The sequence below is a fragment of the Lathamus discolor genome, chromosome 1, assembly GCF_037157495.1.
Source record: "Lathamus discolor isolate bLatDis1 chromosome 1, bLatDis1.hap1, whole genome shotgun sequence".
In the NCBI taxonomy this organism is placed as follows: Eukaryota; Metazoa; Chordata; class Aves; order Psittaciformes; family Psittacidae; genus Lathamus; species Lathamus discolor.
In genome coordinates this window covers 158,313,953-158,334,975 of record NC_088884.1, presented here as the reverse complement: position 1 = coordinate 158,334,975, position 21,023 = coordinate 158,313,953, and the positions used below count along the sequence as shown (strand labels likewise).

Here is a 21,023-nt window from a genome sequence, read left to right as displayed (position 1 = left end):
ACGAAACATGACTTGGTGTTTCATGGCTAAGTAGAAGTAACCTCTTTAGAGAAGTAGAATTCATATGTATTTATAGACCTGAAAAGGAATTTCTCTACCCACAGAAAGAAGTAGTAGCAAGAAGAATTGATTTCTATCAATTCCTGCTTGTCTAATGGAAAGGTTTGTACATTTGCATTAATGGATCACTTAAGCAAAACAGGTACCTGATTTGTAGTCTCAAAAATGTTTAAACCCCAATGGGGAGCAGGAGGGTGATAGAGGCCTCTTTGCAGAGGAAGGTAATAATTGTCCTGGATTGTTATTTGAACACTAAACTTGCAGGTTGAAAGGTTCCTTGGGGATATTACTAAAAGCATTTTCATGTTTAGCAGAATAACTTCCTTCTAGCTGTTAAGCTTGAATACTTTTATGAAATACAGCCAAAACTTGGAATCATAGAAAAGTTAGGGTTGGAAAGGACCTTAAGATCATCCAGTTCAAACGCCCCTGCCATGGGCAGGGACACCTCACACTAAGCCATGCCACCCAAGGCTCTGTCCAACCTGGCCTTGAACACTGCCAGGGATGGAGCAGCTTCCCTGGGCAACCCATTCCAGTGCCTCACCACCCTAACAGGAAAGAATTTCTTCCTTATATCCAATCTGAATTTCCCCTGTTTAAGTTTTAACCCATTACCCTTTGTCCTGTCACTACAGTCCCTGATGAAGAGTCCCTCCCCAGCATCCTTATAGCCCCGCTTCAGATACTGGAAGGCTGCTCTGAGGTCTCTACGCAGCCTTCTCTTCTCCAGGCTGAACAGCCCCAACTTCCTCAGCCTGTCTTCATACGGGAGGTGCTCCAACCCCTGATCATCCTTGTGGTCCTCCTGTGGACTTGTTCCAGCAGTTCCATGTCCTTTTTATGTTGAGGACACCAGAACTGCACACAATGCTCCAGGTGAGGTCTCACAAGAGCAGAGCAGAGGGGCAGGATCACCTCCTTCGCCCTGCTGGTCATGCTCCTTTTGATGCAGCCCAGGATACGGTTGGCTTTCTGGGCTGCGAGTACACACTGAAGCCAGCTCGTGTTCATTTTCTCATCGACCAACACCCCCAAGTCCTTCTCCGCAGGGCTGCTCTGAATCTCTTCTCTGCCCAACCTGTAGCTGTGCCTGGGATTGCTCCAACCCAGGTGTAGGACCTTGCACTTGGCATGGTTGAACTTCATGAGGTTGGCATCAGCCCACCTTACAAGCGTGTCAAGGTCTCTCTGGATGGGATTCCTTCCTTCCAGCATATCAACCGAACCACACAGCTTGGTGTCATCGGCAAACATGCTGAGGGTTCACTCAATCCCACTGTCCATGTCAGCAGTGAAGATGTTAAACAAGACCAGTCCCAACCCTAATCGCTGAGGGACACCACTCGTTACTAGTCTTCAGCCAGACATTGATCCATTGACCACAACTCTTTGTGTGCGGCCATCCAGCCAGTTCTTTATCCACCGAGTGGTCCAGCTATCAAATTGATGTCTCTCCAATTTAGAGAGAAGGATGTCGTGTGGGACAGTGTCAAACGCTTTGCACAAGTCCAGGTAGATGACATAAACTGCCCTACCCCTGTCCATCAGTTCCATGGCCCCATCACAGGAGGCCACCAGATTGGTCAGGCAGGATTTCCCCTTAGTGAAGCCATGCTGGCTGTCACCAAGCACCCTGTTGTTTTTCATGTGCCTTAGCATGCCTTCCAGGAGAATGAGCTCCAAGATTTTGCCAGGCACAGAGGTGAGACTGACTGGTCTGTAATTCCCCGCGTCTTCCATTTTCCCCTTCTTGAAAATGGGGGTTATATTTCCTTTTCTCCAGTCGTCGGGAACTTCACCTGACTGCCATGATTTTCCAAATACGATGGCCAGTGGCTTAGCAACTTCATTCGCCAGCTCCTTCAGGACCCACGGATGGATTTCATCAGGTCCCATAGACTTGTGTAACTTCATGCTTTTGCCACTTTTAAGAAGAATGAGTTAAAAACACATGAGGAGTGCTTCATTTGGATGGGAATATTGCTCATCCTGAGAGTCATCAGACACTTAGTTGAAACACATCTTGCAGAAAAATGAAAATAGCTCTGTTGCCTGGCCTTAGAGCAGTGCTTCTCCAAAAATAAATAGTTGAAACAAATAGTAGCAGAGTCATTTCATTAAAACTTAAATGAAATAACCAGCAGAGATAAATCTTGAGACTATATTAAGTGAAGCGTCAAAATACCTTGGAGGTTTCTAACATGAAAATAACGCTGTCATGTACGTTGATTTGGGGGTTTCTGCTTGAACAGGCTAGCGAAGTGTTGAAAAGCTGTTCTGCAAAAGACTTCATAAATCTAATCGCTGTTTTCATCTTGGGTTTGTGAGACTTAAAGAGGTCTTGAAGGATATGTTTTCCTCACTTCTGTTACTTACAGAAAGAAATCACTGCTATTTCTGAAAGAGGTGTCAGATTTTGCTTGTAGGTGTGTAGTAATGATGTGGAGGAGTAAGTTATTTACTTGCTAAATCTTTGCTGACTGCGGGGGTGTGTCTGAAGGCATTGCTGAATGTTTTGGGTGCAAGGCTCCATTTTAGTGTGAATGCTCATTTGTTTCTGACTGACTGAAAGACTGGGGGGAATCTTAGAGCTGCTCAGAAAAAAACAAAAGGCAAGGAAAAAACCCACCTATTTAACAGTAAATCTTCTAAAATAAAAAGTCTTGTTTCTGCTCCAGACCCTCAACTCTCAACTGTCTTCTCTGTAATCTCTTCCTGGAACAAAATGCTTGTTTTCTTTAGGGCCGTTGGACCCATGTGGGATCTCTGTTTCCTCATGTGTTTAGACAAGGATCTGATGAACTGCTGAGATGGCCGTAATAGAATTAAATGGTTCCTTTAGTTAACACCTTACTTGCTCTTAAAAAAGAGCTTTTCAACACAGCAGGTTTCTTGGCTTCTGAAAATGATCCTGGGGAAACCTAGGCATTTGTGTTCTCCCTTTTGTATCCTGTTTAATATGCTTGTTCCCTCAAGTTCTATTAATGCCCAGCCAGGCAAGTCCTGCTAGACTTGCTTCAGAGGGTTTTGGAAAGGCTCTGTAGCCTTTCTGAATGCACTAGTAAGATTTTAAAAAAACCTCAGCAAGAGCTGTGTAAGTCCAGATACAAACCCATACAAGGAGAACCCTCTGGAACAGGAAAAGGGCTCAACGTTCGTGCTTGGCTGCCTTGAGTTCTCCTAGTTATGTCCAGAGTAATTCTAGAGGTTGCCTTCATAGCTGGTGATGCTACAAACATAACAAATGAAAGTAAGTTTTGGCCTGAATGCTTGCTTGCTGAATAGGAAAAGACTTAGTTTATAACTTCAAAGACTGATCTCCAAACAACATGTTACAAAATAAAGCTACATTCAGCAATAGAAATAACTCAGACTTTGGTAATAAAAATAAATGAGGCTGTAGATGTTTATATAAATTTTGGTAAAGTACTGTCTTGTGTAGTGATTAAGGTTTAGATACTTGAATTTGGTATCAAGGGACAGATCAGAGTCAGGCTTAATTGTGGCAAATGCTTGGTAGGCTTTTCTTGCTCAAGTTGACATTTATTTCACTTTGCTTTTCAAATAATGATCCTTTCAGAAGTAGTCTGTAAATAAGTGTACATGGTAAAAGCAAATGGAACCAACCCGTGCTTCCAGAGCTGGGGCTGTTATCTGGGGATGATAGAATCATAATGATAGAATGGTTGAGGTTGGAAAGGACTTTAAAGTCATCATAGTTCCAACCCCCCTGCTGTGGGCAGGGACACCTCACACTAGACTAGGTCACCCAAGGCTCTGTCCAACCTGGCCTTGAACACTGCTAGGGATGGAGCATTCACCACTTCTTTGGGCAACCCATTCAATTGCCTCACCACCCTCACAGTAAGGAAGTTCTTCCTTATATCTAACCTGAACTTCCCCTGTGTAAGTTTAAACCCATCACCCCTTGTCCTATTGCTACAGTCCCTGATGAAAAGCCCCCCTCCAGCATCCTTGTAGCCCTCTTCAGATATTGGAAGGCTGCTCTGAGGTCTCCACACAGCTTCTGTTTCGAGGCTGAACAGCCCCAACTTTCTCAGCCTGTTTTTATATGAGAGGAGCTCGAGCCCACTTACAGTCCTTGTGGCCCTCCTTTGGATTTGCTTCAACAGCTCCATGTCGTTTTGTTGAGGACCTCACATAGTGTTGCTTGAATAGTGTTGGATAAATTGAGTACTGGGAAGATTATCAGTGCCAGCATGGAGAGCAGAGTGGGTTGCCTAAAGCAGGCTGGCAAATTTGCATGGACTTCCCTGTTGCCACAGCTGTGCAGTTATTCAAACACAAGCCAGCAAGTTTAATGCCACCACATGTAAGGCAGCCTAACCTGAAATTGCATCACTAGTGATGTATCACAGATGGGAGAGGTACTAAGCTTCCTTTGTCTTCTGGTTTGTTTTTACCTTCGCCAGCATATAAAAGTACTGCTAAGTTTTCTTGTGTGCTGTAGCCTGGCATGACCCACAGTTGTCACGTGCTGTACGCTGAATCAGCTGGCTTTGAATTACAGTATATCTGTAATAAAACTTGCCTGGTAAATTTTGCAGCATAACTAACTATAAGGTTGAAGGGAAGTAAGTGTAACCTGAGTGGGTTGGGGTGGTTTTTTTTTCTTTACTTAGTGGAGATACTTTGAAGTGTGTATTTTGCACTGAACATGTCAATAGGTTGGTTTAAAATACAGTAATTCTGCTTCCCCTGAACAAATTTGTTTTCCTAAGTAAAGCTTCTAACAGCAGATCCATGCTCCCACAGTCATAGAAGTAAAATCTGGTAACTTCTGCAAAACTACTCTTAAGATCCTTGAATTAAAAGTGCCATGAGGCCAAATGTTTATGTAATTTTCATTATTGCATGACTGATTAAAATGGCTCCAGTGCATTAGAAGTAATGTGGGTTTATTCTGCATCGCCCCTCAGCAGAACTAATTCAGCAGGACAGCTGCTTGAGGAAGAAGCCATGCATAGGTTAGAGGTGGAAATTCATGGTTTTCAGCTGCTTGGACCAGATGGCTGCAGACCTTCACAAAGCTCTTTGCAGACTATTACCGTAGTTGATACGTTGCTGTTTCAGACTAACTGCACATTAAGAAGAAAACTGCATATACTCCATGTCAAATAAATCAAAACTTAATATGCATGAATGTCTCAGAACTGGACCAGCCACACTGAAATTTATGCACTGCTATAGGAAATGTCTTTCTAAATGAAAGCAATGCTACTGGGAGTAACTGTGTAGTATGTGAAGAATGTTTGCAAACAATTCTTACACTCTTTTGCTTTAAAAGCAAATTGCAAATGTATAGCTCTTATTTGTCCCTGTTACTTTTTCTTTAGGCAGTTGAATCAATCCAGGCTGAAGATGAAAGTGCAAAACTCTGCAAACGTAGGATTGAACATCTGAAGGAACACAGTAGTGACCAGCCAGCTGCTGCAAACATGTGGAAGAAGAAACGTATGGATCGTATGATGGTGGAGCATCTTCTACGCTGTGGCTACTACAATACAGCTGTAAAACTAGCGAGACAAAGTGGTATTGAGGTTGGTAGCAATGTGCACTATCTCACTAACAAAACAGCAGTAAGGAGGAAGTTGGGAAATAAGCACAAGCTGGTTTAGCTAGCCCTATAGCAGCTATACTTATGTATTATTGTGCCCTCATTACTAATGTTTATCAGTTAAGCTTTTCAGGCCTTTGTTCTCCTTACTTGACATAAATTGTATTTTAATGTACTAAATAAGTAGAAATTGAAGGCATAACTTGTAGTCACAAATTGAATGCTTTAGATAAACACATTGCCCTGTTAAAACTTTAAGTAGCTCTCAAATGTTGTACAGAATTTCTTGTTAGAGGCCTTTGGGCTGCTGATTAAGCAGTTGGTGGAGCTTCCCATCTATGTAGTCGCACTTAGGTGATATGCATAGCTGACCAGATGGAGCAGAATAGCATATGCTGATTGCAAGAACAAGTGTTTTATCATATCATCCTATTATTTAATGCATCGAGAGGAAAGCTGGCTTACACATTGGAAAATAAATCTTGATGCAGTTTAGGTTTTCTAGTAGCCACTATATCCGTAGAAACTTCTTGCTAATTAGTTTATTTAGCAATTGGCAACTCTGTGGTTGTCATTTTACTTTTCACTGGATATCTAGTTGGTTTTGCACCTTGGTTTAACTTCTTTATGCAGCACAATGAATCTGCACTGTGGTCCTGTCAGACACAAGGACACGAAAACTGATGCTTTAAGATTTGCTGCTCATTTAGATAAATCATGTTTTGCTGATTTTTAGGTAGCGCTTGCTATTTAATCCTTCGTAGTTGTAGAATAACAAATTGGTTTGGGTTGGAAGGGACCTTAAAGTTCATCTAGTTTCAACCCCCTGCCACGGGCAGGGACACTTTCCACTAGAGCAGTTTGCTCCAAGCCCTGTCCAGCCTGGCCTTGAACACTGCCACGAATAGGGCAGTCACAGCTTCTCTGGGCAAACTGTGCCAGCGCCTCAGCACCCTCGCAATGGAGAATGTTTTCCTAACATCCAATCTGAATCTCCCCTCTTCCAGTTTAAAGCCATCCTCCCTCTACATGCCCCTGTTGAAAGTCCCTCTCCAGATTTCTTGTAGGTGCCTTTGGGTACTGGAAGCTTGTTATAAGGTCTTGAATTGTAAATTCTTGTTTCTTGAATCTTCAAGCTTTTTTGTTTTTCCTGATTCCAGAAGGCATGAAACTGTTGTGGTTTAAATCTTTCTCCTGTAAAGATGCTGAGAGTGTAGCTGCAACTTCTGTGCTTTGCCTTTCTTTGACACAGTTGAACACACCTCTCTGGGCTAGTCAAAAGAAGATGTTTCTGTTACTGATGTCAAACTATAGCATATGTACCTGTTCTGTCTTGGACAAGGAGTGTATTTCACATCTGTTACTTCTTGACTGCTTTACTACTATGATTCCATTCAACCAGCAGAGATTTCAGTAAATACCAAGGAAGCAGCTAGTAGAGGTTGAAAGGAAGGGAGGAGAGTAGTGGGTTACAAACTGTTGATAGGAAGTAGTCCTGAAGACATTCACTGAAGAGAGGCTGCTGTGCCTCACTGAAGGTAGCCCACACATGTGAATCAAAAACCCAAGACAATTATTCTGGGATAACTGCAGCTGTATGGACAACAGCTCTTCCACTTCTGGTAGATGTTTCCCTCTGTTTGGAGCCGGAGCTCATCTCCTCCTGAATCATCATGCTACCCTACCTAGGTCTGCTGAAAAAGCACTATGGAAGTATTTTCCCTTTGATAGCAAGTTCTATGATGCCTGTTATGCTTAGCTTTGGTTTACACACGAGCATGGATGTCTGTTGTGATATACCCCAAGACCTCACAGTTGTTGCGCTTGCAAAGCCTTAAAGCTTTTCATTCTGTTTGCTGAACAGAAACTTTTGTTGTTTTGTTTTTAAGTTTTAAATAGGCTTGAAGGCAGAAGTTAAATAAGCCGAAGTATTTTTATTTGCATAACATCAAAGTAACTTGAACAACACAGAACTGAGTTGCACATGTTGAATGCACTGAGGCCATATTTCTTCCAGTTTGCTAACACTATGCATTTTACTCAATATTAAAGCTTACATTTTAGCTAAATAAGGATGGGCTTCCCTCAGTCTTGGTACACCTTGGTACTCAGTTGTCCTTACTGTATGTCAATATTCATTGTTAAAAGCTTTTACAACAGTTAGATAATGAGACTTAATTGTTATACAGAATCTGTGTGTTTGCTGGTCTAATAAGACAACTTCTGTGTTTCTTCTTGTTCCTTTCTTGCTGAAGGACATGAGCATTGAAACGTCCTCTAATGTTCAGTAATGTAACTTTGCTGTACAGATTACAAAATACTGTGGTGGTATTCTGTGGTCCAAAATAATCTTTCTGTTTACTGTAGTCTCAACTGTCATTTTGATGAATGTCTCCACCACTGCAGGGTTCAGAAGCACTCTACTGTATAGTGAACCTGGTCATGTCTATTGCCTGATTTTCATTTTTCTTATATATCAAGACTATATTGTTACTGGGTGGGCACTGTACCCTAGGTAGGAACCTGAAAGAAAGGTGGGGGTTTTTTCTACTTGTCTACTAGCCAGAGGTGAGGCTGGTGGACGAGTGTGACCTAGCAGTCTTCTCTTGTGGCAAGGAAGACTCAGCAGTGCTCTGGCTTGCACTGGGATGTGCATCAGTAGCAGGGGGAGGAAAGGTGGTGATCCATCCCCTCTGCTTGGAACCAGTTATACCCTTCTGGAGTGCTTTATCTAGTTCTGGGCTCCCTAGTGGACACGCTGGGAGCATGAAGTCTTCCTGTACTTGGAGATACTTAAACCCCAGATTGGACTGGGAAAGATCCTGCATAACCTGCTGTGGGTGAGCCTGCTTTGAGCAAGGGGACTACAAAACCTCAGGAGGTCCCAATCTCAACCGTTCTGTGACTGTTTCTACGATTGCAAGCTAAGTGGCTAAAAGTGCCCTTGGCCACTATATGAAGAGGTTGAGGTAAACTGCTCTTGTTTCAGTTGCAGCTTGTGGATCTTAGGTTAAGCATCTCCCAGTAGCTGTTAGACCAGTCCTGGGAGCAAGTCTCAGCCTGCTTGCTTTAAGTTCTTTGCATGGCTTCTGAATGCAAAGAGAGCTGCAGAGCTGCAAAGGTTACTTCATGGGTGGAAACAGTTTAGAAAGCATTTAGTTTTAGTGACCAAACCATTAAATCAAATGCTTGCCAACAATAAATACATGGCAGTTTGCTCAAAGATCAACTATACACCATAGTGTCCAGTTCTAAGAGTTATTGATGGGCTGTGAGAAATTCTAATCTGCTTTCTAAATTAACCACCTTCATAGGAATGATACTCTTGGATTCTTGTAGTAGAAGCTGTTTATAACCTAGGAAGCAAACAGCAATGAAAAATACTGCGTGCAAGAAATCGTAGGGAAGCTTAAAGAGTTATGAACTAGCTCAGGTTAGGAATAACTTCTGGCATATGGCATATATAAAGCTTAATGTTATATGGCAATATTAAAAAACAAACTACAAACATAAAATGTGTGTGATATGCCTTTAAGGAAATGTAATGCTGCTTGGGAAAGTAAACCAAAATGTGAGCAATATTAAAATAAGAGCTGACAGTCAAGGACAGAAATGTCATGTGTGTGCCAAAGTAAATATGGATTCTATTGTGGACTTTTTTTTCCTCTTGATGCCTTCTGGCTACCTAATGATGTGAAAACCAGTTTAGGTTGAAGCTACAAACTAGGTGTTAAGTTTTTGTTATTGCATTACAAATGAAGCTCATCAGTATCAGCTTGTTATATTTAATAATGATCTTATTTTGACTCTATTATGACCCTGGAGTGCAACACCAACATCAAAATGAGTATTTTCATCTGCAGATACATATATTCAGCTAGCTGGCAGGGTTGTATGTTAATTAACTTTACTACTCCATGTTCTGCTACATTAAATGCTATCTCATTTCTGTACCATTAATTGATAGGCAAATCTGGCTTTGGAAATACGGTGTTCCAGTAGGAATTTGTTCTTGTTTGTAGGTAAGTTTTATAATTAGGCATGTAGTGCTTGGTTTGCTGTTTCTGAGGTGTGTTCTTTTCCTAATTATGTAATGCCCACAGTGATTTTTGTCTATATGATTGAAAACAAGCCCGGATTCTGAACCTGCCAGTCTCTTACACTGTAAATCATCTTATTTTAGTACAAAATATGTCCTTGCCTTAGTGATCATGCTGAAGGGCTTCTTGACACTTCAAATAGCATTAAACCAACTGACAGCAGACCTAAAATGGTAACTTTTCTTTAAGTGGGAGTTAACAGCTTCAATTTTTGTCAGTGGTTTCCTTCTTGAGCAGTTATCCTCTAAGTCTGTAGTAACAGTTATTCCCTAGAGAATACTGCAAAGCCATTCTGAAAATAGTTTATCTTTCAAACTGCTAGAGTGAATATATATATTAATTTTGATTAGTAGAAATAAAAGGATTAGTAGTCACACAGCTGTTTATCCTCTAGTTTGGTCCAATTCTTTCTCTTATTCCTACTGCATAAATATGGCTTCAGTTTTCATAACTGGAAAGCATTTTGAATAGATTAGCCTAACTGAGTCTTTGGAAAGATACTTGTAACAAATTTGAGTTCCATTGTCTTAATTTTGTGGTGGAAAGTCATGAAATCTTACCTGATGTCCTTTGGAATGAGAGAAACTTGAGTTCTTTAAGCTGCATGGCTCTTAACCAAGTAACTGATCTCTGTGTTATTCTATGTCATTGTTCCATTCACAGTCCCAAAATTAAAGGTTCTTTCCTTGCTTTATGAAAGTGTTGAACACTGAAATGGATCCTTCAGCTAAAATCTCAGTACAATACTGCTGAATGATTTCTTTGTCTGTTATGGGACAAAAGTCTTAAAGCTACCATTTTTGAAGTCATCCTTTCCTGGAATAACCATTCCTGCTTGATGCCTCTCTCAAAAAATGGGAGATGGAAAGTGACCTGCAGAAACAGGACCAGTATTAAGTCTTAACTCAAAAAGTGAATGAAAAATGCTCACCAAGAATGCTGCTCTAATCAAAACATGATAGGTTAGGTTTCCTTAGGTCTCTCTGAAGCTCTCCTGGTTGCTGAGAGAGCAGAGCAGATGGTATCGAACACATAACTGCTTGGATTTTTAATGAAAGTACTATATTGAGGAAGCTGATTGTCTTTGCCTGTCCCTCTGGATTAAAAGTGTCTTATGCTTCTGTAGCTGGTGTTCATGCTCTGAGGGATGTGCCGGATTAAAGTGTTCTCTCGTCAGTGCATATCGACAACTGCAGGCAGATGTGTGCACATAAGATACTGCTTCTGTGTTTTTAGAGATTCATCTGTGTTCCACTGAGTTTTAACCCTGCTAGAGCTGTGTTCTACTGTGTGAATGAACAGACTATCACCATAGCAGACCTATAGTAATATAATGAATGGAAGAAATAAGCGTGTGCTTTGTTTGATACACCATTGGATCTGTAAACTTTCAATACTTGTGCAGGATGGATTTCAGTAATACGTGATTACTTCAGTAAGGATGTAAGTTTGAGTGAAGGAATCCATGTGGTCTTAAAAGCTGAATAAGTACTTCTCAATAATCATAGCAGTGTACCCTTGGAAGTCTTCCTTGTTAAGACACGTAGTCCAAGAATGGCTTGTAGGCAAACACACAAATGTGTATTAAATTAATTCATCAAGACAAGCTTATATTCATAACACTTAAATTTTAAATAGGTAAATAATATTCAGCATACTGCTTGGCTGTATTCTTTGCTTCAGTGTCATGCAGAACATAGACAAGACTTTCTAAATGCCAGCTGAATGGCAAAAGGTGTCTTTTTGTCTATTTGTGTCCCTTGGGACTTGCTGTTCCCACATAGGAGATGTTTGAGAAGGCTGTATAAAGGAGCTTCTAAACTGGCACGACTTAAAGGTGCTAGGATGTTAACTTGTGCTGTTTCGAGCTACCTCACAGCACTAAGCTGTAGATGAGCGACTCAGAAACTCCTTTAAATGTGTTTTGGCTGTTCCTACCGTAGGCATGGCAACTTTCCCTAGATTGGTATAATGAATGTTTGGTGTGTTCATCTGAATTTCAAAGTGCTGTAATTCTTGAACAGCCTTACATCTGCAGTTTGTCTCGAGCATCTTTGGGAATTAGAATTATGTAAATGTGGAATAGTCAAGATCGATGCAGAATAACAAACTTTCTCATTAGAGATCATTTGACACTTCAAAAGCCGACAACCTTAAGTATGCTGTGATGTTGAATGTCTTTTTTTTTTTCAGTCCTTTTAGACAAAATGGATTACCTGCAGTGTATCGTAACAGAGCTAATATATTGAAAAATGGTGATTCAAGGAAGATTCTTGAGTTGAAATGTTACGTAAAGGGGGAATGGTGTTCTCGCTTGCAGATTGCCTACATACAGATTTGGCTTCAGTTGCATCTCAGATTTTTCTCAATAGTACATTCTTCCTGCCAGACATTCCTTCAAAGCAGAAATGTTCCTTGACATTTAGCACTTACTACTATGCCACATGACAGGAGTTAACTTTTTGTCAAGGAAGGTGTGTAGCTGCTAATAACAGACTGATTCTGCTTGGACAAAAGCTGCAGGGCTCATGCTCTACTGGCAAAAGATCAGTTGTCTTTCCTCAAAGAGGTCTGTGACAGAAAATGGTAGAGCTCAAACTAGAGGCTTTTTTTTTCCTGCCCAATGATGCGTCTTTAACTTTTAGAGGCTTTGTCGCACTACTCTGGTGTAGTCATTTATTACTGTACTTAGCACAGTGTAATGTACTGCAGGGTAAGATACAGCCATTTGCTGAGCTACTAAAATTGCTGAGGCAGGAGTAGGGAATGCACTGGGAAAGCAGCTTGCTAATAAGCAACCTAAGTGCTAGCCCTAACTGCAGGGCTCAACTGAAATGACTTACGTGCATCAGTAACAGGAGGCGGGTAAAACGTCTTTTTATTTGGCACTGGAGCAGTCAATAGCACAATATGTATAGTTTTGGTGACCACACCTTAGAAAAGCTGTTGGAAAAACTAAAGGGAGAAGATGACTGGAAAATGAAAGGGATGGGTGCTTTTGCTTGGTATGAGAGCAGAAGTCATATACCGAAGAACTTCGTCTAGTGCAGAAAGGCCTAGGGATGAAACAGTACATGGAATCGGAAGTAAAGAAATTGAAGTTAGAAATCAAACACAAGGTTAGAGCATGATTTAGTCACTAGAACCAATTACTTAAAGTACCACCAGTATTGTCTCATGTTAAAGACAATGTTCTTACAGATAATCAGTGTAAGTTACTAGAGTGCTTTAAAAATAGCCAGGTAAAACCAGAAGATCTGTGCTACACAGAGGCCATGGAAGATGCTCTCATGTGAAAGCTCAGCTGTGTACACCATGAGATACTGTGTTTACTCTGTAGACAATAACTTTTCTGGCTCTTCTGTTGATGAATCTGTGGTTTGGCTGTCTGTCTTTGCTTTTTTCCTAACAGCTAGCTCTGCGGCTGGCTTTTGAGTAGGACATTCTGTCAATTACTCTGTTTATTTTCTCTGTAATCCTGTTAATGTGTGTAGCATTATAATACTTAATAGTAGCTTAATGAACTTCAGATGTTTTTTTATGAGTAGAGAGTAAGGAAGCCTCAGTGTTAGTTCGCGCCTCACTTTAACTGATCTTAAGTAACTGGCGTTGCTGTAGTCACCACCTATACCATTGCTTTCTTAATTTGGGTTTGCCTTCAATCTCATGCAGTTTATAGAGACTTTGCATTGATTTTGAAGGAACTGTTGTAACCAGCAGCTTCTTATTCCTCCCCTGTGTAGGGGTAGGGGAATTGGGTGACAATTCATATTACTGCAGTGCAAACCTATTTATTGTGCTGTCCAACTTTTCACCTGCACATGTTTTCAGGTAGGCAGTGTTACTGTGGTGTTTTCCAGTCTTCCTGCGCCTGCCAACTTATGTCTTTTTTTGCTGTTTTCCCACTGTAAAAATATGCTTCCCCAGATGGTGCTTTTGTCAACCTCATAGCTCCTTGAGTCTGCCTTCTTCCCCAGCTGTGTAATGATAATAATAGAATGGTTTGGCTTAGAAGGGACGATAAAGCTCATCCAGTTTAGCCCCTTGCCACGGGCAGGGACACCTTCCACTACATCAGGTTGTTCTAAGCCCCATCCAGCCTGGCCTTGAACACTGCCAGGGATGGAGCATAATCATGGCCTCTAGATGATCTCTGGATTTACTCTCTGTTGATCACAGGAAATTTTAACAAACTAATGTAGGAGATTAATTTGACCTTCTTGTTTGTAACTGTTCATTATTGCATTTCTATTCCATTTCTATAGAAGTAAATTACATTGAAGGTTATGTTGCAGATTGTGGGTGTGTAGTATATAGTATGCGAGTAGTCACTGAAAGCTTAACACAGCGTTTTTTAAAGTTGTTTTAAAGTTGTCCAAGTCAGTGCTTACTGTAGGTATATACGAAGAGTTTAAATGAATGCTTACCGTGCTAGTGGATGTCCAAGTGCATCAGCAAAGCCTTTTGTAATACAAAGGTACTGCTCTTACAGATGTAATATGTATAGATAGTCAATCTTATTAAAGCTGTCTCTGGTACATACTCTTGGCAACAAGCCACTGAAAGCTTGAGGCATACTGGCCTATTTTCAGTTCTGTATTGATGTTAGTAAGCAATTAAAAAGACAATTTACATCTTCAAAAATACATAAACAGCATTTTATGATATTATGAATCACCTATTTTATACAACAATTAACCCATTTTATTACTGTTGGGGTTTTTCCCACTAAGGAGGCTTTCTTCTCTACAAAATGCTGCCTTTTTCCACCTGAGTAATTTATTTTTTTTTCCTCAGCTTCTCTTAAGCCTGATTTTTCTTCTTTTTGATGACTTATCTTGTTATAAGGGGATTTGAAAATATCAAGTATTTTATGTTTCGCTACTCATCTCTGATTCTGTGCCGTTTTAGATTCACATTTTGTATGTGGAATATTCTGTTATATTTTAAGACAAAATGTTCATGTGAATTATAAGGGATTTTATCAAGCATTAATTTTGACAGCTTTCCAGACTTGTGGCTAGAGATGTCATAAAAAAAAAATACATGTACATATGCAGAGTGGAGACTGATGGAGAGGAATGACTTGACCTGACTGCTTCAAACAGTAAAATATGTTACATAAATTAAACCCCTTACATGAACACTACATAAACTTTGAGTGAAAGTTGTATTGCTACTGGAGAAATGATGCTTTTATTCTTCTTAAGCAAGAAGTTCTTTACTGTGAGAGTGGTGAGGCACTGGAATGGGTTGCCCAGAGAAGCGATGAATGCTTCATCCCTGGCAGTGTTCAAGGCCAGGTTGTACAGAGCCTTGGGTGATATGGTCTAAGGTGAGGTGTCCTTGTCTATGGCAGGTGGTTGGAATTAGATGATCTGAAGGTTCTTTCCAACCCTAACTATTACATGATTTTGAAGTTATTTTTTGACAGGATCAAATGCAGAGTTGCTGTTTAACTGGTGCTAAAATGTACAAGCGGTTGTCTTGGTGAATCTAAAGCCACCTATCTAGATCTGAATCTGTATATTGAAGAATTTTAATTTTTACCTTTAGGAACAGACTAATTGAAACACTCTTATCTCTTAGACACAAAATCATTGCTGACTCTTTAAAACCTGTTAGCAGTGAAGTTTGATTTTTTGCCTGCTGTGAAACAAAACTCTACCTCCCATATTAATCTAGGTATTGCTGTCTTTTAGTTATGACTGTGAAACCAATGAATGAGTGTAATGTAAGTGGAAAATTTCACTTTGCTTGGGGTGTACTTACAATGTAAAGATGTTTTACTTCAAAAAAAAACAGATGTAATGCTTCTATGTATGTCTGATGTCTAAATGGAAAGTGAGATCTTCCTGAAGGCAGCCCAGGAGCACTCACGAATTCCATGTTTGAAGAGGTCACTTCTAGAATGTGACTAAGCCAAATTACTTGAGTAAAGTTATTGTTGCTGAACTTGGACATCATACTTTGACTACTGAGATGTGATTTAGTTTTGTAGGGAAGGGAATAAAATTTGCTTAAGGTCTTGCAAATACTTGAGCATATTATCAGGAGTTGCACAAGTCCTGCCGAAGAAGAAAGGTGAACAAGTTTGGTAGGCACTTGCTGTTTTTAGCAAGACTCTGGTTTGTTTGTATTTACAGAGTTCCTGTAAATATGTGGAAATACTACCACTTTTCTTCTAATTCTGTGTTGGCCAGAAGTATGTATGTAGTAATCATAATGATAAAGGAATCCTTATTCTTTATAGTATTTTATACCTCAATAATTGGAGTGTGTGCAGAATGATAGGGTTGGTAACCTCCCTCCCTGGGGGCACTTGCAGCTTAAAAGCAGCAGTGATATTTTAAAAGCTGTATAGATGTAAATCAGGCAGAGCTGAGTGATGGATAGATGTATTCTTAGTTTAAATAAGTCAATCTGATTTCCTTTGAGTGTTTTCAGCCTTCATGTGCAGTAGCTGTCTCTAATAGTAAATGCTTTTCTCTAAGGTATGCATCATTGTAATGTAATTAAGTAGTTAGTTTATGAACAAGTTCATCCAGTGCTTGAATAGTTAGCCTTTTGATACCTGGTTAGTGACTGTTGAGTAGAAGGGAAGTTTAGTTCACTGTAGTCCAGTAGGCTTTTTTGTTTGTTTTTTTTTTAAGCCGAAATGATAAAATCTAGGTGGTACTTCCTTGCTTGTACTAGAAGGAAGAATATTTATGCTGTGTGTCCCCTCTTACTGTCTGGGTAATTGTCAGTATTAACTTAAGGACAGAGTTCTTTTCCTTGAGCCATTCAACACTATTTGTTATTACAGCTGTAGAAGCCCGACTAAGTGTTGTTAATCAGCCCTCCTACCTAGGGTCAGGTATTCTGCAGTGGTAAGCAAGTTAAGGCAAGGTAACTTGGGCAAAACATCCATGGCAATACACAGGAGGCTGGGAAGTCTGTGGTAAAAGTTTCTGTAACAATACTGAACCACTCCGTGTGCAGCATAGGATTCTCCTGTATTTCAGCAGTGCTGGAAGTAAAGTATAGCAATCACTTTTACAGTGTGAAAACTGAAGTTGTGAAATGAGGCAGGACTTCACAGTGTTGCGAAAGAGGGTTATTAAAGACCTCAGAATTGCTTTTTAATTTATATACAAGTCAGAAAACGTTTGCCATGCTGCTGAATGCTGTGTCAGTCGGAGTGTGAGGCAACAGATTCCTTGCTTCAGCTTTTTCTCCACCTGCAGAACCAGTGGCAATATGTCTCTAAAAGTGTGTATTTACATTCACTCAATATTATATGTAAACAAATTATATAAGAGAGGCTCTTCATAGCAGCATATTAAATCTTAATGCTGTTTGGGGAACCGAGACAGTGTTTCTGTACAGCCTCTAAAACTCTGAATTGCAGAATGCCTTCAGAAGACTATTCAGGATTAGGGCCTTAATAGGGACTCTTCTGACTGGAACCTATGTAGATAGTTCTGACGCTGTTAACTGGTTCCTATTCATGCAAGATGTGGTGGACAAGTTGTACTCCAGTGCTAGCTGTGCAGAAGAGCCATGCTGGTTTTGATAAAGCCAAATAATCCTGTTACTCCTTTCTTCTGTTTCATTAGTCCTAGCTAATGAAATATACTATGGAGAAGCATCAAGAGTAGGCACCACCGAGAAAGGAAGATGGGAAAACATGATCAGATCAAAAAAGCTTGGGTGATATGAGCACATGTGGGTTTTTTAGATGCCTATTGCCTAATGTGTATTTTTCTTCTATTGATGTGCATGATTCAGACTTCTGACTACTTTTTTATCAAATGCAAAAGCTATTTCTGTCCCTACAAATGGATTTCTTAATGCTTTCTTTATATTGTTCCCTAACTTTCCAGTCAACAGAGAATAAAATCCTATTTATTGGTGCAGTTCAGATGTGATTGTTAGTTCTGAAAGAAACTCTTTTAGTTAAAAATGTTCTCCTCTGTTTTCTGGATACATCTTGTCTATTTAATAAAGACGGCTGCCAAGCTTTGACTTCTTTTGGCAACTGCAAATCTAATTTGCATTTCTGCATCAAATAGAACCTTCTTTAGTTGAAATTTTCAGCAGGAATGTAGGGGTTCTCTTTTTATTTAAGAGTTTTGTCTGCCTCAGCAGCAGCTACAACCTTTTTGCTCATCACTGAAGATTGCTATGCTAACATCTGATTGATAGATGCATGGAGTTAGGATTCTCTCACCAGCTCATCGACTTAAAACAAATGCTGCCTTATGCTGCTTTATTTTTTTCTGATGAAGCTTAAACTATAAAAAGCTAACAAATGGGATGAAACCAGTGATTTGATTCTGCCTACCATATCCAGTCCTGGTTTTAATGTAGAAGAAAATGCTTTTGTGTTAATTTGGTATAAAAGCAAATGCTGTTCATCAAGAGGACATACAGCTTAAGCAGGCTTGAGGAGATGCAGTGGTATTATTTTTAACTTAAATTGAGTTGTCTTTCCATTCAGCAGCTGTAAGGAAAAATATGCAAGCAAGGTAATGAATATGGCTGCATTATATGTTAAATTACTTACACAGATGAGTTATATAGACAGGAGGGTTTTTATATGGCCACCTTATCACACACAGGGGAGTAATGCACTTTTTTCCACTTAAGCATATCATCAGAAAAACTTCAGACTACTAAAAAGGAACATTACTCTCATGGTCTTGTAGAAAAACTTTGATATATAGAGAAATATTCCTATTATAGAATAGGCTTGGCATTCTTTCAGTCCATTTTGCCAGCACATTGGTAAAATTAGTATTTTTTTTTTTGTATCCTTAAGGGGATGGGAGTATCAGTGGAAGTCCAGTTTTAATTTTGTTCTATCAACTTGTAACTGCCTTAGCTCTGACTTTAGTTTGCCTTGTCTGGATTTGATACCACCACCATTAGAGCTGTGTGAGGCTCTTTATTCTTTTGATGGTGTAATGGTTTTGTTGCTATGATCATGCAATCTATAAAATGTAGCTAAATATTCTTAATATTTTCCTTTTAAACTCACTTTCAAGGCATACAAGAGCAGCCCGTAGTAAAAGCTGCAACTTGTGCTGCATTTGTATGCATGTGGCCTGTTTGGTTTTGTTCTGATGAACCTAACCTGATCTCATTCACTTTTCCAATAATATTAGACTTTGACTAAAACTCAATAGTTATAGATGTCTGTGTATAGTGGAATTAGATTCTCCTCTTTTATGTAGTTCTTGCTTACTTGAGCAAATGTTACGAGATTGTCATGGTTGGATTGAGGCAGTCAGCCAAGCTTTGAGGAAACCCAGTACTCCTGTGTGTGAACCGCACAGAAGTGGTGGTGGGATCTGGTCACTTTGTGCAAAGCTCCTAGGTTTAATCTTTGTTTTCTCACATTCTGTTGTATAAATAGACTCAGAAGAATATTGCTGCTATGTCACTTCGGGAATATTTCAGTGCATGGAGATGCAGCCTTTAAAATACATTGTAATGTTTTGTCAAGAACTGTCCTAAAACCCAGAGGTCTCAGTCTTTTGTATCTTTGTATTCTAGTTCTGTTGAAGAGTGGATTGCTGTGTAAAGTGTCAGTGCAATTTAACAAGACCTGCTTTCTTTCTGTGTTTGAAGGACTTGGTAAATATTGAGATGTTTTTGACTGCTAAAGAAGTGGAAGAGTCATTGGAAAGACAAGAGACGATGACTTGCTTGGCTTGGTGTCATGATAACAAATCCAGGCTTAGAAAAATGAAGGTATGAAAATATAACATGTTGATGTTTTGCTTAAATTGTTTTCTAAGTGTTTTCTAAACTGCTCGGATATTTGATGTGGTCAGTTTGGTTTAAATTACAGGTCTTGAATGAGGCCTTGTGTAAGAGTAAGGACAGTAAGTACAGTACTCTCCTTTTAAGAAGACATAGGTTGCTGGAGCTACACTAGCTCATGCAAATGCCAAACCTGAAGCTGGGCGATGGGCAATATGGGTGCAAGTGTTGTCTCAACAAATTGTGCTCAAATACACTAAAACCAACTAAATATTATTAGTTTGACTTACACATGTCTAAATGCTGAAGTATGCAGTGTCTTGTGCATGTGAACTTACATTTATGACTCTGCATCCTGCTGAGAGTATAACTCAGTTTACACATGGAGGTATTTAAGAGTGAGGTTAATGGCAAACCAGTGTCCTCATGCTTAACATGGAGAGATATTTCATACAGACTTTTGTCTTAGTATTTAAGTGTTGCATATAAGAAAATAGAACTTGAGGAAAGAACTAATTTTTTGTGAGAAACTATTACTGAAACGCTTTTCCAGGAATAAAAGCAGGGTGTAATCAAGTAATAAACACAGTAGGTCTTTCTCTAGCCACTGAATACCATGATCTGAACATGCTGCCTACTTATTCCGATGTAGTGGGTTTAAATTTCCTTGCCTCTTAAATTGTGCCTTTCAGACCATGCTGTAATCTTCCATAGGGCTTGCAGAAATCTGGTTTGTAACTGATATTAACCAAAATCCCTGCCTCCCTCAACATTTGTCTGATTTTTTTAAACAAAGCGCTTTCTTTAACTAAGAACTGTTTAAGTGCTCTTAATGATAAGCAAAGAGTGACATTCTCTGTCAGTCAGGGGCGCCAAAATGAGAATGAACTGAAGAAGGGATGCAAAAGTAAATCGACCGGTGATTACTCTAAAGACAGTGATGATCTTGTTATGGAAGCCTTTAAAGGAAAACCAGAATTGGCATGTAACCACTAGCGCATAACTATATTGCTAAAAAATCCCCCTCGTGTAATCTTTAATATATTAAGTAATAAAAGAAATAAAATCTGAGCATCTTTTCCATCACCAATCTTCAACAAATAATAAATAAGGAACATCTTCCCCATCCCTCTTTCTGTAAAACAACAACAATCTATTTCTGCAAGCCCAAATTCTTTTTCTTTTTTTTCCTAAGCCAAGCAAAAAACAAACCTAAAGTTGTGAGAGATCAGTGTTAGAAGAAATCACTATGCTTATTTTTTGCGACACAAATGAACAGTTCTCCTGTTTCTGGTTGCTTAGCTACTCATCAGTGTTATGTTCTAAAATCCCAGCCACCACCTTAATGCAAGCCTAAGCTAAAAATTAAATGGTATGTGTGCCTGGGAAAGCATTTACAGACCTATAGTCTCTACAGATGTGAGCCGCGTAAGCTGTGAATAGGTGCTGTGGAATTGTTTGAAGATACGCAAAGTTGAGGTGTATGCATCACCTGATTGTCTAGGGCTCTTTACTTCTAGTTACTTGTC

The 21,023-nt window shown here is 39.7% G+C and overlaps 1 protein-coding gene across 3 annotated transcripts in view; it reads left to right on the top strand.

Moving 5' to 3' along the window:
* MAEA (macrophage erythroblast attacher, E3 ubiquitin ligase) overlaps positions 1-21,023 on the top strand; it is a 51,128-nt gene that overhangs the window by 16,928 nt on the left and 13,177 nt on the right. For all 3 annotated transcript variants that reach the window (XM_065661146.1, XM_065661136.1, XM_065661153.1), the window contains 2 exons: positions 5,421-5,624; positions 19,360-19,482. In XM_065661146.1, the coding sequence (XP_065517218.1) occupies positions 5,421-5,624; positions 19,360-19,482 (327 nt within the window). The remainder of the gene's footprint in view (positions 1-5,420; positions 5,625-19,359; positions 19,483-21,023) is intronic.